This window comes from Nycticebus coucang, chromosome 19 (genome assembly GCF_027406575.1).
Source record: "Nycticebus coucang isolate mNycCou1 chromosome 19, mNycCou1.pri, whole genome shotgun sequence".
NCBI classification, from domain to species: Eukaryota; Metazoa; Chordata; class Mammalia; order Primates; family Lorisidae; genus Nycticebus; species Nycticebus coucang.
This window is the reverse complement of record NC_069798.1, coordinates 63360627-63373208: the sequence shown is the minus strand read 5'-3', so window position 1 is coordinate 63373208 and position 12582 is coordinate 63360627. Positions and strand designations below refer to the sequence as shown.

Genomic DNA, 12582 nt, shown 5'->3' with positions numbered 1-12582 from the left:
CTTTTTAAAATGCTTTTCTATACTTAAACTGAAGCAAGACTTAAAAGTTGTTTTCTAATGCTTTATAATGACCATAACCCAGGAATCACGTACAGCTACAATTTCTTAGTGATTACAATGACCAAGGACTTAAAAGGAAAATCCCCCTTAAGTAGATGGAAATTTAATTTTGTCACAAATTCATTTTTAAAAATTTAACACCTTTCATAAAGTATAATAAAAGCCACTTGATGTATTAACATAACATGGATTTTGTAAAATATATTTTCCCATTAAAATAGTGATCTTCTCAAGGGAAATAGGAAAAGCAGCTTTTCCTTTCTGTAAACCTAACCATGACTAATGTCTTTTGCAATCTCCTTATTTTTCAATAATGGAGTGTTTAACGATGAAAGATTAAGCACTGATCTGTAATAATAAAAATGTATCACTGCAAGTATATTTGTTCTTGTACAGTTGTTTCCCATTTGGTGCTGGCAAGTGAATCTTATGATTATTTCCAATACAGACAACTTAAAATGTCCCTGCATTTAGTGGCTGAGTCATTTTCCCATTTAAGTGAACATATTCAGTATGGTAACTCCTAACTCAGTCTAATATTTGTCTTTTCCAGCTCCAGACATGACCTTTCCTGCTCACTTTCTCTCCCTACCTCAGACTGCAGTGCTATTAACTTCATGTAATCTCAAGAGTGGCACCTGTTAGCCCTGCTGTCTCTCTTAACATGCTCCCGCATTCTGGAAAGCCACCTTCCAATCTCTCCATCTCCTTGTCTATCCCCTTCAAATAAAAAGGGCTATAGTAAAGCCTCTCCTGCCTTCCTAAATTGTTCCCTTTCATAAAGTTTGCATTTTGTCAAAAGAGAAAGGATACTGTCCCTCCGGAAAGGCTTTATACAGTTTTATGCAATCTTCCTAATTAAAACAAAATTTCAAAGCAGAATCTCTCTAAAAATCACTCTCCCAAGGAACTCACCTTATAGAGGGAAAAAAAAAAAATCACTAAATTTATAAATACTTGAGGACAGTAAACTTCACTCAGAGATCATCCAAAGGTGATACAGAATAAGATACGCAGGCATTCGAGATTTTATTTTCTAGATTGTTAAGGCAGATTTGGGGAAGATGTTTCTGCATTTTTTACTAATGATATTGTAGAATTTTAAAATAATACATTGGTGTTTTGTTGTTGTTGTATTTTTATTTTAATAATGTAGAAGTTGCATGTCTTATACATAGCCACATCTGAACAGGGCTTACCATCTACAGAGTGTTTATGCAAACAATTGATTATTTTATGAAAGTTCTTCAGTGTCGTTTACAATGAAAATCTTCAATTAAAAAAATAAAGATAAGAAAGTAAACGATCTGGCAAATAAATTTTTGTACAACAGCATCTCACTATCACTTTCCAAAAGTTTTGCTCTTCATTAGGTTTTATTGATGTTTTGTGTTTCTTTAACCAACATCCCTTGTATATAATGCAATCTATTCAAAGATTAACACTCTGTTAACAAATCTACCTCTAAATCTAAATTTGCGTAAAAAATCATTAAACCAACAAAATTACACATAAATAAAAACAAGAAATGGTAAAATATAGTAATTTAAAAATTTTAAAGTATTTATAGTTATTGTCATTTGTCTTTACTCTATTGTAACCCAGTTTAGAGTTTTAAAAAAAGTTTACCAACTCATGCAAAACAAAAGCATAATAAAAGACACATAAATCAGCAAATGCATGTAAAACAATGTATTTTCTGACCGTGTTATTACAAAGACACATACGCACATATATAAGATGGCATCGACTCATTTCTGCAAGTTGTTGAATGTGAGTGAGAATAAATATTTTTTAGTTGTCAACCTTCAATTTATTCACGTGGTAATTCAAAAAATATTTATCAAATTTCTGCTATGTGCCAGGCACATAATTCTAGATGTTGAAAAGCAACAATTCATAAATAAATTTAAATATTCACCCTCCTGGAGCTTACCTTCTAAGTACCAATGATATTTGACTTGCAGAAATTCAAGTATGCATATCAACAAAGAAGTTTGCCAAAGATTCACTTGTCGCAAGTTATCTAAACGTTAATATTTTTTATTGGAGAAAAAATGGTGTTATGAATGATTCAAAACAGGTTTTTAACATGTTGGAAAAACTAAACGAAAGAGAATTCCGTAAACTATGACTTAAACCTTAGTTTTAGAGTTTAACATTCCTGATTGATCTCCCAAATATAAATATTCAATGCTCAACTTTTCTTCCCTTATGAAAAATAAAATAATTCTGTGATAAGAGTAAACTGAAGTTTTATAACTCTCTCAAATATTTTAGACAGGAAAGCCAGCTGCCTCCACCCACCCAGGACAGTGTGTCCAAAGCTCCATACTATAGGAGCTCATTTAAGCCCTTCAATACTCCCAATTACTGCAGGTCAGATTTAGCCCTTTAATTATATTCCGTCATGAATGGATTGCAGAGGATGTTGTGAGAGTAAAATTATTAGTGAATATAAAAGTTTTCCAGTTTCATAATTACGATTTTTCTTAAAAGATATGATTAATCTATTTTGAAATCACAAAACTTCCTATGTCTGAACATGAGTAGGAAAAGTTCATGACATAAATGACAAAATACACAAGAAACATGTAAAATTGGTGTTGTATGCAAATAAAATAACATTCATTTGTGTACTATGCAATGACAATTTTAAACCATTTTCTACTTCTAAGGACCATTTTTTTTTTTAAGGACCATTTTAATACTCAGAAAAATTGAAATTAAAATGTATAGAAAAAGCAAAGAGAAAACACAATGGTATTATTCAAATCCAAATGCTCTTGCATTATGCAACAAAAATACTAGAAATTATCATCTTGCCACAAATTATCGCAACAGCAGCTAGTAACATTGATGTTTGGACAAAATGTTGACTTGTTTGTGTCAGTCACTAAAACTACATTTATAGCATCATTATATATCTATGAAATTCTTCTAATGTAATAATATCACATTTTTGTTTTAAATCTTTCAATTTAAGGTCATATAAAATTTGATATTTGATTTGCAAAGACAAAATGTGATGGATATAGCTTACAGTATGTAAGCTATTTCTTATAATAAGGAGTTACAAAATGTTGGCTTCATTGGAAAACTTCATCTGTAAGACTTTGTAGCCTTGAGGAAGAAGAGACACAGAATCTTAGAAAACATAATTGTCAGCTTTTGATTTGAAAATCAGTTGCTTAAATGCTAGTATAACTTTTTCCTAGCTCGACTCCCTGCCCTCAACTTTTTCCATTTTAGCCAAAATGGATTATATTTTGTTTAGACATGGAATCCCCCAACTTGCTAGTCATCTTTTTCTCGTAACCTTTTTTTATTAAATCAGAAGTGCCACCATCACACTAGCATGTCTTCCCGGATTGATGATGAGCACTGCTCTGATTACCTGTTCCTATTGTCTCTCTTCTTTGACCCAACTTGGACCTGCTCTCAATTGATTCTTTTTCCTTTTTGCTATTCCTGTCCGTTTGGTATCCACTCTGCCCTCCCTATTCTCTGCTCTACCATTAACAAATTGCTGTCACCTACTATGCCATTCTTTCCAGATGACTTGCTTAGAAACCTCCAATGCTAGGAAATTCCAACTATCTGCCTGCTCATATTTGCGCCTGAGCACCAGATCACACTTACAAAACAACACACCCTTTACTCTCTGTTCTTACATCATATTTTTAACTGTGAACCTCAAACGAACCATTAAACTGCCAAGTCAACTTTCCCACATTTTTTCTGATCAATTCACTACTTATTCTACGGAACAATTCCACATATTTTCTCTCTTCAAACTTTTTTTTTTTAATCTTCCTCAACTCTTCCATATCTGTTTATGAGCTCTTTAAAATTTTCCATCTCACTTAGAAAAGTGAAATAATCCAAAGACAACTGCCACACACCGGGTCTACCTGCCCATCAGTCTCCTGGGTCTCATTGCCACACACTAGGTCTACCTGCCCGTCGGTCTCCTAAGTCTCAATGCCACACACTGGGTCTACCTGCCCATCAGTCTCCTGAGTCTCATTGCCACACGCTAAGTCTACCTGCCCGTTGGTCTCCTGAGTCTCAATGCCACACACTGGGTCTACCTGCCCATCAGTCTCCTGGGTCTCATTGCCACACACCAGGTCTACCTGCCCGCCAGTCTCCTGAGTCTCATTGCCACACACTGGGTCCACCTGTCCGTCAGTCTACTGAGTCTCATTACCACACACCAGGTCTACCTGCCCGCCAGTCTCCTGAGTCTCATTGCCACACACTGGGTCCACCTGTCCGTCAGTCTACTGAGTCTCATTACCACACACTGGGTCTACCTGCCCACCAGTCTCCTGAGTCTCAGGCACTCTGCCTGTCCATGCTCATGAAACCAGACTTCCCATGGGTATCCTCCATCTAACCCTGTCCAACATGCTTGGGGAAAAGGCTCCTACAATTCAGTTCTCTCTTTCCTTTGGAATCAGTTTCTACCTGTCTCTCAGATTATTTCCATCAGCAAATGCACATACTATAATGCCATAAACTTTAAAACGGAGATCCTGATTCCACCCCAGGAGCTACCCCGTTTCTCTGGAAACTTTTTGTTTTAAATAAAAACACTTAAAAGACATTTTCACTTATTCCTTTCTCTCATGAAGCCACGTATTATATTCAACACTGTATCTCCACAAAAACAGAAAATTAATGATTTCTGCAATATTAAATCTAATTGATAGTCAATTTCAGGTCAGAAATTCCCATTTTGCTTCACCAATCAGTAGCATTTTATGTGACTGTCTTTTCATGGTTCCAGAATCGCTCACACGCTCACCTTCTGAGAAACTCCTCTCCCAGGGCCATCCTCCCACCTCACTGTTTGCTGCTCTGTCCGTGGAGGTCCCAGCAATGAGCCTCCAGACCAGTGGTGAGCCCTCCAGGTGAACTCACCCATTAACTATGGATGCCTTTACATCAATTAATTTTCTGGCATTTCCTAAAATTCTCTCTCTAGACATAGATGTTCCTTTAGCTCTGACCTCCTGTGTCCAGCTGCCCACTTACCAGCACAACCTGGATGTGTTATTAGCATCTCAAATTTCACATGTTCAAAGCAGGATCCTAGACTCTCACATCTAAATCTGCTCCTCCACAGTCTTTCCTGTGTCAATAAATGGATATTTCATTCTTCCTGTTTCTCAGATTAAATTTAGAGATCATTCTTGACTTCACTCTTGTTTCACACTGCAGATAATTTCTGGAGACTCTGGCAGGTCTGGCAGGAAAGAGAAATGCAACATATCTGTAACACCAAAGACTCCATCTCTAGTGCCCACTTCAAGCTGCTCTATCTCTGGCTGGAATTTGCATTTTACCTGGTTTCCCTGCTTCTACCTTTACTGCATTTTAATGTATTCTCCACAACACACACTCAGTGATTCTTTGAAAACTCCACTGATATTACAGTATTTCTGTAATAGGATCACAACACCTATTGGCTTCCCATCAGACTCAGAATAAAACAGAAACTAGAGGCTCTACTCTATGAGATGCTTATGATAGACTACTTCTCCAAAATCTAGGGTCCAAGATTCATGGCTCCTACAGTTGAGGTATGGGGAAGTCTTTTTAAGTACAAGAATATCTTGAAGCTTACACTGAGTTAGTTTCACACCAACCTGCCTTTGCCTATGGCTCCCTGCCTCTCTCTTTGCTGCAGCTGCCAAACTTCTAGCCATTCCTTGAAGAGACAAAAACTCTTCTGACTCAAGACTTTAGCATTCATGATATCCTTTGCCTATAACTCTCTTCCCCTAAAGATTACTCACTCATGGGTTTCTTATTTCCTTAACCCTAAAAGAGAAGCATTCACCATCCGCGGATTCTATCGAGAGAACACACATTCTCTGTTTTCTGTTATTCTACATTTTCTTTGCTGTCTTCAAAGTCCTCATCATGACTCCATAGACCTGGGTTTTATGGATTCTACCACTTTACTGGCTAGAATGTGTGTTTGATGAACCCAAAGGGGCTTCATTTTTGTTCACTTCTGTGTTTCCATTGTGAGAATAGTGAGATACAGAAGACATTCACTGAGGAATGAATAAATCTAAAAGGAAACAAAGTAAACTCTTGAAACTGTTCTTTTTCTACTGAGTAGATCAGATTCCTCTAAAGAAGATGACCTTTGAAGATTAGATGCTGATAGACTTCTTAAATGGCTCTAACAACGATTTTCTGTGAGGTTAATTCCAATCAAACCATTTTAATTGCTATAAGGGACTTTATTCTTCCAAGTACTTTAATAATCTATGACAATGCTCATGGTGATTGTCTGTATCTACAAAAGATAAAGATTTATACTTACTTGCCTACAAATATTTTTGAAGCAGTGTGGAAAGTGGATGGAGGATTGAAGAGTAAAAAACTTGTGTATCCCCTTCAGAAGTCAAGAGAGTTCAGGTTTTCAAAAGTTGGGAGGGGAAAGCCGCCTCCTGTATTGTATTATTTGAACTTCTGATATGGTTTCTGATAAATATCCACACTGCTACAATGTGCTATTTTTATTAATTTGAATAAAAACCTTACTTAATACTATGAAGGCAACCTGTAGCCACAAAGCAAACAAAGACGGCCTACCTCACATGAGGGTACTGAGTAAGGTCCAGGAGGAGTGTCATGGGTTCAGGAAAGCTGAGGTCCTGACTTTCCAGAAGACTCTGTCTAAAATATACCCCTAACCTACTTCTAACTCTGTGAATATTGGGATTTCTCCCATCAATCTTCACTATTAGTTCAAATTTATTTTAGTTCCATTATAAAAATTTAAAAGCAAGCATGTTAGAGATGCCTACAGCATCAACACCTTTGGAGCCCATTTCTACACAGAGCAAATGCAACAATCAATATTTTCAACCCACACAATCATAAATTCTATAACTTAAATTTTGTCATTAACGAATGAAGGCAGCTAGACAGTATCAGAAAATAGGATGGCAGTAGGTCTGAGCAATTCATCCCTGCCACTGACTGTAACCATAAGAAGGTTCCAAACTAAAGACCTGATCTCTTAGAAAACTCCTGGGATTATTCTACCTCCTAGTTAGAAACAGGTGAAAAATAGAACCTTCCAGAATTATATGAAACATGGATAGATTATGTGGTACTTCCATATCTTTCTCTCCTTTTCTGTGCTACCAAATGTTATCATCTCACGGAGCACTTAAAATTCTCACTGTATTTGAGGATCACATTTTCATCTCATCAAAAGATGAGCAAACCAAGGACAGAAATCCATGAATATAAACTGGAGAATAAGAACACTTGATCTCTTGCAGACATCACAAATTCAACTTCCAACATAAGGCCTTCTTCAATCCTAAATTCACCCTTAGTGAATCAGGGTGGGAAGGAAAGAATGTATGAAAAGCTCTCAAAACTATTTCCACATAAAAACTAACCTAAACTTGCTGCAGGTTCTTCAGTTTTTAGCAAACACTTTACCTTGTCTTCTATTTCTAAATGGTTAGAGCAGCTGAGAAACATGCTCTCCTGAGTCAGTGAATTACAAAATTTACTTTACTTTTACAAATTTAAAACAGACACTACAATAAGATACATTTCTATATGCTGCAATGAAACCTTCTTATTCAACCCGAAGGATAACTCTGTCATAAGCTACCCAAAACATTTCTGTCAAAATTTTAATACTAAATATCTTTATGTCCTTACTACACATAACAGCAATTCGTAGGAAAATCTTTAAATATAAATAAGTCCAGAATTCATATATATCAATTGATATCTATTTTATATCATAATAATATTAATAACCTGCGAAGTTATGACTTCCATTAGGCTTTGAGCACACCATCTTTTGTTTGCTAGCCAACTTCTCCCAAAAAAATATTCAGTTTTCCTTTTTACAACAGGCCTTCAGTTGGCACTCAAATCACAATTGCACATCTACAGTGAGGCATGGAGGACTGGGGAGCAGGTATACTACAAAACGCCTCCTCTGGAATGTGGTCTTAGAATATGGCCTAGATCTGTTCAATTAAAATTAAACTTACAAAGTCATGGACCAAATCTTTGCATTTAATCTATACTCATCTGTTCAGCTATTCCTCCTGTAAAACTTAGTGAAATGATAGTATCCTTCTAAAGTACTAGTTAGTATGTTTATACATGATAACATAGACACCATGATGGATAGATGGATAGATAGATAGACGGATATAGAAAAGTTTATTGTTATAACATAAGAGAGATCTTTTATTTCACTGAAAGCATCGAAAATAGAAAAGAAGCAAGTGAAAGCTGTTCCAGATTCCAGTCCTATTCTACTTTAAGAAGACGTATAATTATGTAGTCAAAGGTCAGACATATGAGGAGAAGTGTTAGTAAACAGATCTATTCTTACTAAGAGTATTTGTATTCTACGTTGCTCATGAGCAACATAAATTTCATATATTCTTTGCAATCATTTAAATATAACTTGTATGATGCTTTTCTTTGATAATAACTTAATTTTTCTGTAGTTTTAAGAAGATGCAGTCCCTAAGAAATCATCAATGTCACATATCAAACAGAACAAAGGAAAGCCAATGTATTCCAATTACCATTTCCAGTCACCTCACAGATCTTATTTGTAAGTAGCGTTCAATGAAAATCACTGGTGAAATTTCATCAGAGAACTCAAAATATATCTTTTCTGAATATAAACTTCAAGAAAATAAAAAAGAGAGAAAAGCATGTGTTGAACAGAAAATTTAAATGTAGAAACGACTCTTTATTTGGAATTACCAGTATTTTTTCTCTACTCCCAAAGGAAGTAGGGGAGCAGCTGATAGCACTCTGATCAGTTGGGATTTATAGAATATTGGAATTGATCTTTGTATTGTCATCTTGTTGCTTCCTCCTTGAATCCTACTACTTCATTGCCCATTTCCAACCAATCTGCTTAAATCCTGCCAGATTCACATTCCTAAAATACCAGTGGGGCATACTGGAAATAGCTTTGGGAGCAAAAAAACCTTGTTTGAAAATGTATTTCTAGCACTGGTTACATCTGAGGTTTTAATAAATTACTGAATATCTGAACCTCAGATTCCTTCATGTGTAAAATAAAGATAACATGTAAAATAAGGTTCATTTTATTGCACAGCTATTCCAATTTTAGACATGAATGTAAATCGTCTAGCACACAGGAAATGCTGTCATTGCTGGCAGAATGGTGACAATGATGGTGGTCATGATGAAAAGAGGCACAAATGTTCCATCTCCTTTCAGAAACTTGCAATTGCCTCCATTGTATGATTTATAAGGACAAAATTATCATGTGAATTTTAAGATGCTCCACAAATAGGCCCTAACTGGAGAGTCCAACGTCTCTTATTCATGAAAGTATATATTTTTGCTCCAATCAGGTGAATTACTGACCATTATTCTGTGCTATATGCTAATTGATGCTTCAAACTCTTTATGCCAGTTACTTCTACAAAGAAGATTATTCCTCTTGCTTTCAGCAACCGTCCAATTTTGTTGATTTTTCCAGAAAGCTCAGGAGGTTGAACCTCTTTATCAGGAGGCTCTCGAATTCCTTGCACTAACATCCTTGCAAACCAGGGACTTTTGAAGGTCATGGCATTATGAAAGAATTCAGCTGACCTTGTAAAATCAAATCAGAGATATGATACTTCTTCAAATAAAGGAAGTCTGAAATTATTTTTCAAGAATTAAAGTTATTATCTTTGTGATTTGTGATTCTAATAATTATATGAAAGATTCGTAAGTTATTTTGAGGCCACACGCATGTGAGGTCCAAGAGTCTATGTCCCATTGATTAAGTATTTACTAGATATCAGGATAATACATGAAGAATGTAAAAGACAGGAACTAAAATGATCTGTTATTTCCCAAGAATATATCACCTTTTGGAAAATAAAGTTATTATCATAAAGCATTTTTCTAAATCCATTCAAAGAAGTCACACAAAACTTATACAAATATTATATCACTAATTCATCAATATTTCTTTCTAACTCAATGCTTCCATGAAAATATGGGAGAAGTTAGAATTCTAGAATATTTAATGTACCTATAAGAATATTTATTGATAAAAAAATGATTGTAAAGAAGTCACACAAAACTTATACAAATATTATATCACTAATTCATCAATATTTCTTTCTAACTCAATGCTTCCATGAAAATATGGGAAAAGTTAGAATTCTAGAGTATTTAATGTACCTATAAGAATATTTATTGATAAAAAATGATTTATCAACAAAACATTTACTCAAAAGTTATAATACCCTTTTTCATACACACACAAAAGATTAGCAAAGATATATTCACATGATTTTTGAAAACAGAAAAACTGGAATTGAAGCAAACAAAAATATCAAGAAATATTATATATTTCTATGTCATATATTACTTACGTATTTCTAATTATATCTTTTGCTTTAGGGATAACTTCCTTCTATTTATATTTAATAGACTTCCCTGCTTGACATTCATTTGACAATTTCCTCTCCTTTGCAGAAAACATAAGCAAATCCTCCCCAATGGTTTGTAGATTTTTCTTCTTCAGCCTTGTAATTTAATTCTATGTAGTTAAATATCAGTTTTCTTTGTATTACGTACACAATTTGATTAGTGTATTCTGTGTCTATCTCCTCCACACCATGTGGGTAACTTATGTAAAGGAGTCAGCTTGAGCTCTATCTTTGAAGTATACTTTCCTGATAACAATGACAGGAATTCAGCATGATGACTCCTCAGATGAAAAGAGCCCAAAGTGCAGGAGGCATACATACAGAGGAGGGTTTGCGGAACAATTTCACTTTTCTTTTCACTGTAAAAATGTAGATTACTTCAAACACAACAACTAATCATACTCATTTGGAGCTACAAAACAAGGTTTTAATATCAACATATTTTATTACTTTTACATTTAGAGTTGAAATTTTTACCTGAGTTTTGTTTAGTATACAGTTATTTTTTTTTAAAGACAGGAAATGTATGACAAGTTATCAGGAGAAATAACACCCCCAGTGGAAAAAAAATGGAAAGGGAAGGGAAGAAATCAAGTCCACTTTAAAAAGAAACTTCAAATCCGTCTGCTTCCAGACCTACAGTAGTTTTTCTTTGCATTTTGTAAGCAACTGTCTTTCTTTTTGCTCCGAGAACAATCCATGCTCTGCCCCAGCAGGAAAGTATAAAAATTAAATAGAAAACCACAAGGTTATTAAGCACTCTTACCCTCTGGCTTGCTGGGCTGCTCCGCGTCTCAGTTGCAGCCACACGTGTAAACAACAGAATTTCCTGCACCCTCTTCTCAGCTGTACGGCTCTGGGGTCCTGGCCAACAGGATTATTTCCAGCATTCAGGGCACTCTACACTAACTCAGAAAGGACTCTCATTGGTTGTGAAGTTTTAGCAATACCATAACACCCTATCCGGATTGCAAGTGAGCTATCATTTTCAACGTCCCCTGAGTATGATTCTCCAAAGCTTCCCATACAACCCACCTGAAACAATGTTATGTCCGATCAGTGAGAAGAAAGAACACCCCACGCCCATCCACGAGTGTACTTAGTGTTTACGTATAATAATGTAACTTCTAATAATAACAGAAAAAATTAAAACAGCAAACAAAAATAACTAGTAAAATACTTACCCATAAAATATTCAAAGACAAATTAGACTACAGATCACAGGAACAATAGAAAATATTATCTAGGCAATCTGATTTGTATTAAATTGCCGCAGAAAAGAAAAAGAAATCATATTTAATAAAATGTTTGAGTACACGTATCATGAAGCAAAAACTGAATGCCGAAACCCTTGATCCCAGCCACATTGCGGGAACTGGGAGCTGCCGTCTCCAGGGCTGGTGAGAGCTCCATGGTCCCTTTCCCTGGGGAAAAAGAAAATGGAGTGATTTCTAGTGACACCACTCAGCTGTCAGGAAATGTTCTGAAGAAGGGATGGTGACAAGTCACAGAAAAAGAATGTCCCTGGTTGAAACTAACAGCACAAAATGCTCAAAGAAAGAGAAGGGCGGAGGTAACACTATACATAAGCTTTTTGTAAGGAGCACAAAAACAGCATTTGAAAGCTCGGGAGTGAATGTCTTCAGAATAGTTTATTCTGCATCTTTCTCTAATTTGGAGGCTTATTCTTGGTTAAACAACAGTTTTATCATCTGTTAATATTTCAACTTAGCAATATAACTTCCTGATGCAATGGAAAATGTGACCATCCTCTCCAAACCTTCTGAGGTAAATGTAAGCATTTCTTCTCTATATTTGAATTCTCCCTCTTGTCTGGAATTTCTTCAGGAAATGTTGAATACCATAAATTCTTCAGCCAATTTCACCTATGACAATGAAATAATTCTTTCTCCTTCCTTCCTTCCTTCCTTGGAGGCAAAGAGTTTTTGTTCTTTATTTTTTAAATATGTATTTCTTTCTTTCTTTTTTTTTTTTTGGTGTTTTTTTTTTTTTTTTTGGCCAGGGCTGCGTTTGAACCCAC

At 35.3% G+C, this 12582-nt stretch overlaps 1 protein-coding gene across 2 annotated transcripts in view; it reads right to left on the bottom strand.

Moving 5' to 3' along the window:
* The window catches only part of CCDC102B (coiled-coil domain containing 102B), a 189630-nt gene extending 177776 nt beyond the window's left edge, over positions 1-11854 (bottom strand). Inside the window, exon 1 of one of the 2 annotated variants that reach the window (XM_053571635.1) lies at positions 11726-11854. In XM_053571635.1, coding sequence (XP_053427610.1) covers positions 11726-11729 — 4 coding nt within the window. In that variant the 5' untranslated portion in view covers positions 11730-11854. Of the gene's footprint in view, positions 1-11307; positions 11371-11725 lie in introns of those variants that run through there. The other variant, XM_053571641.1, reaches the window with a different exon arrangement.
* Positions 11855-12582: the final 728 nt, after the last annotated feature.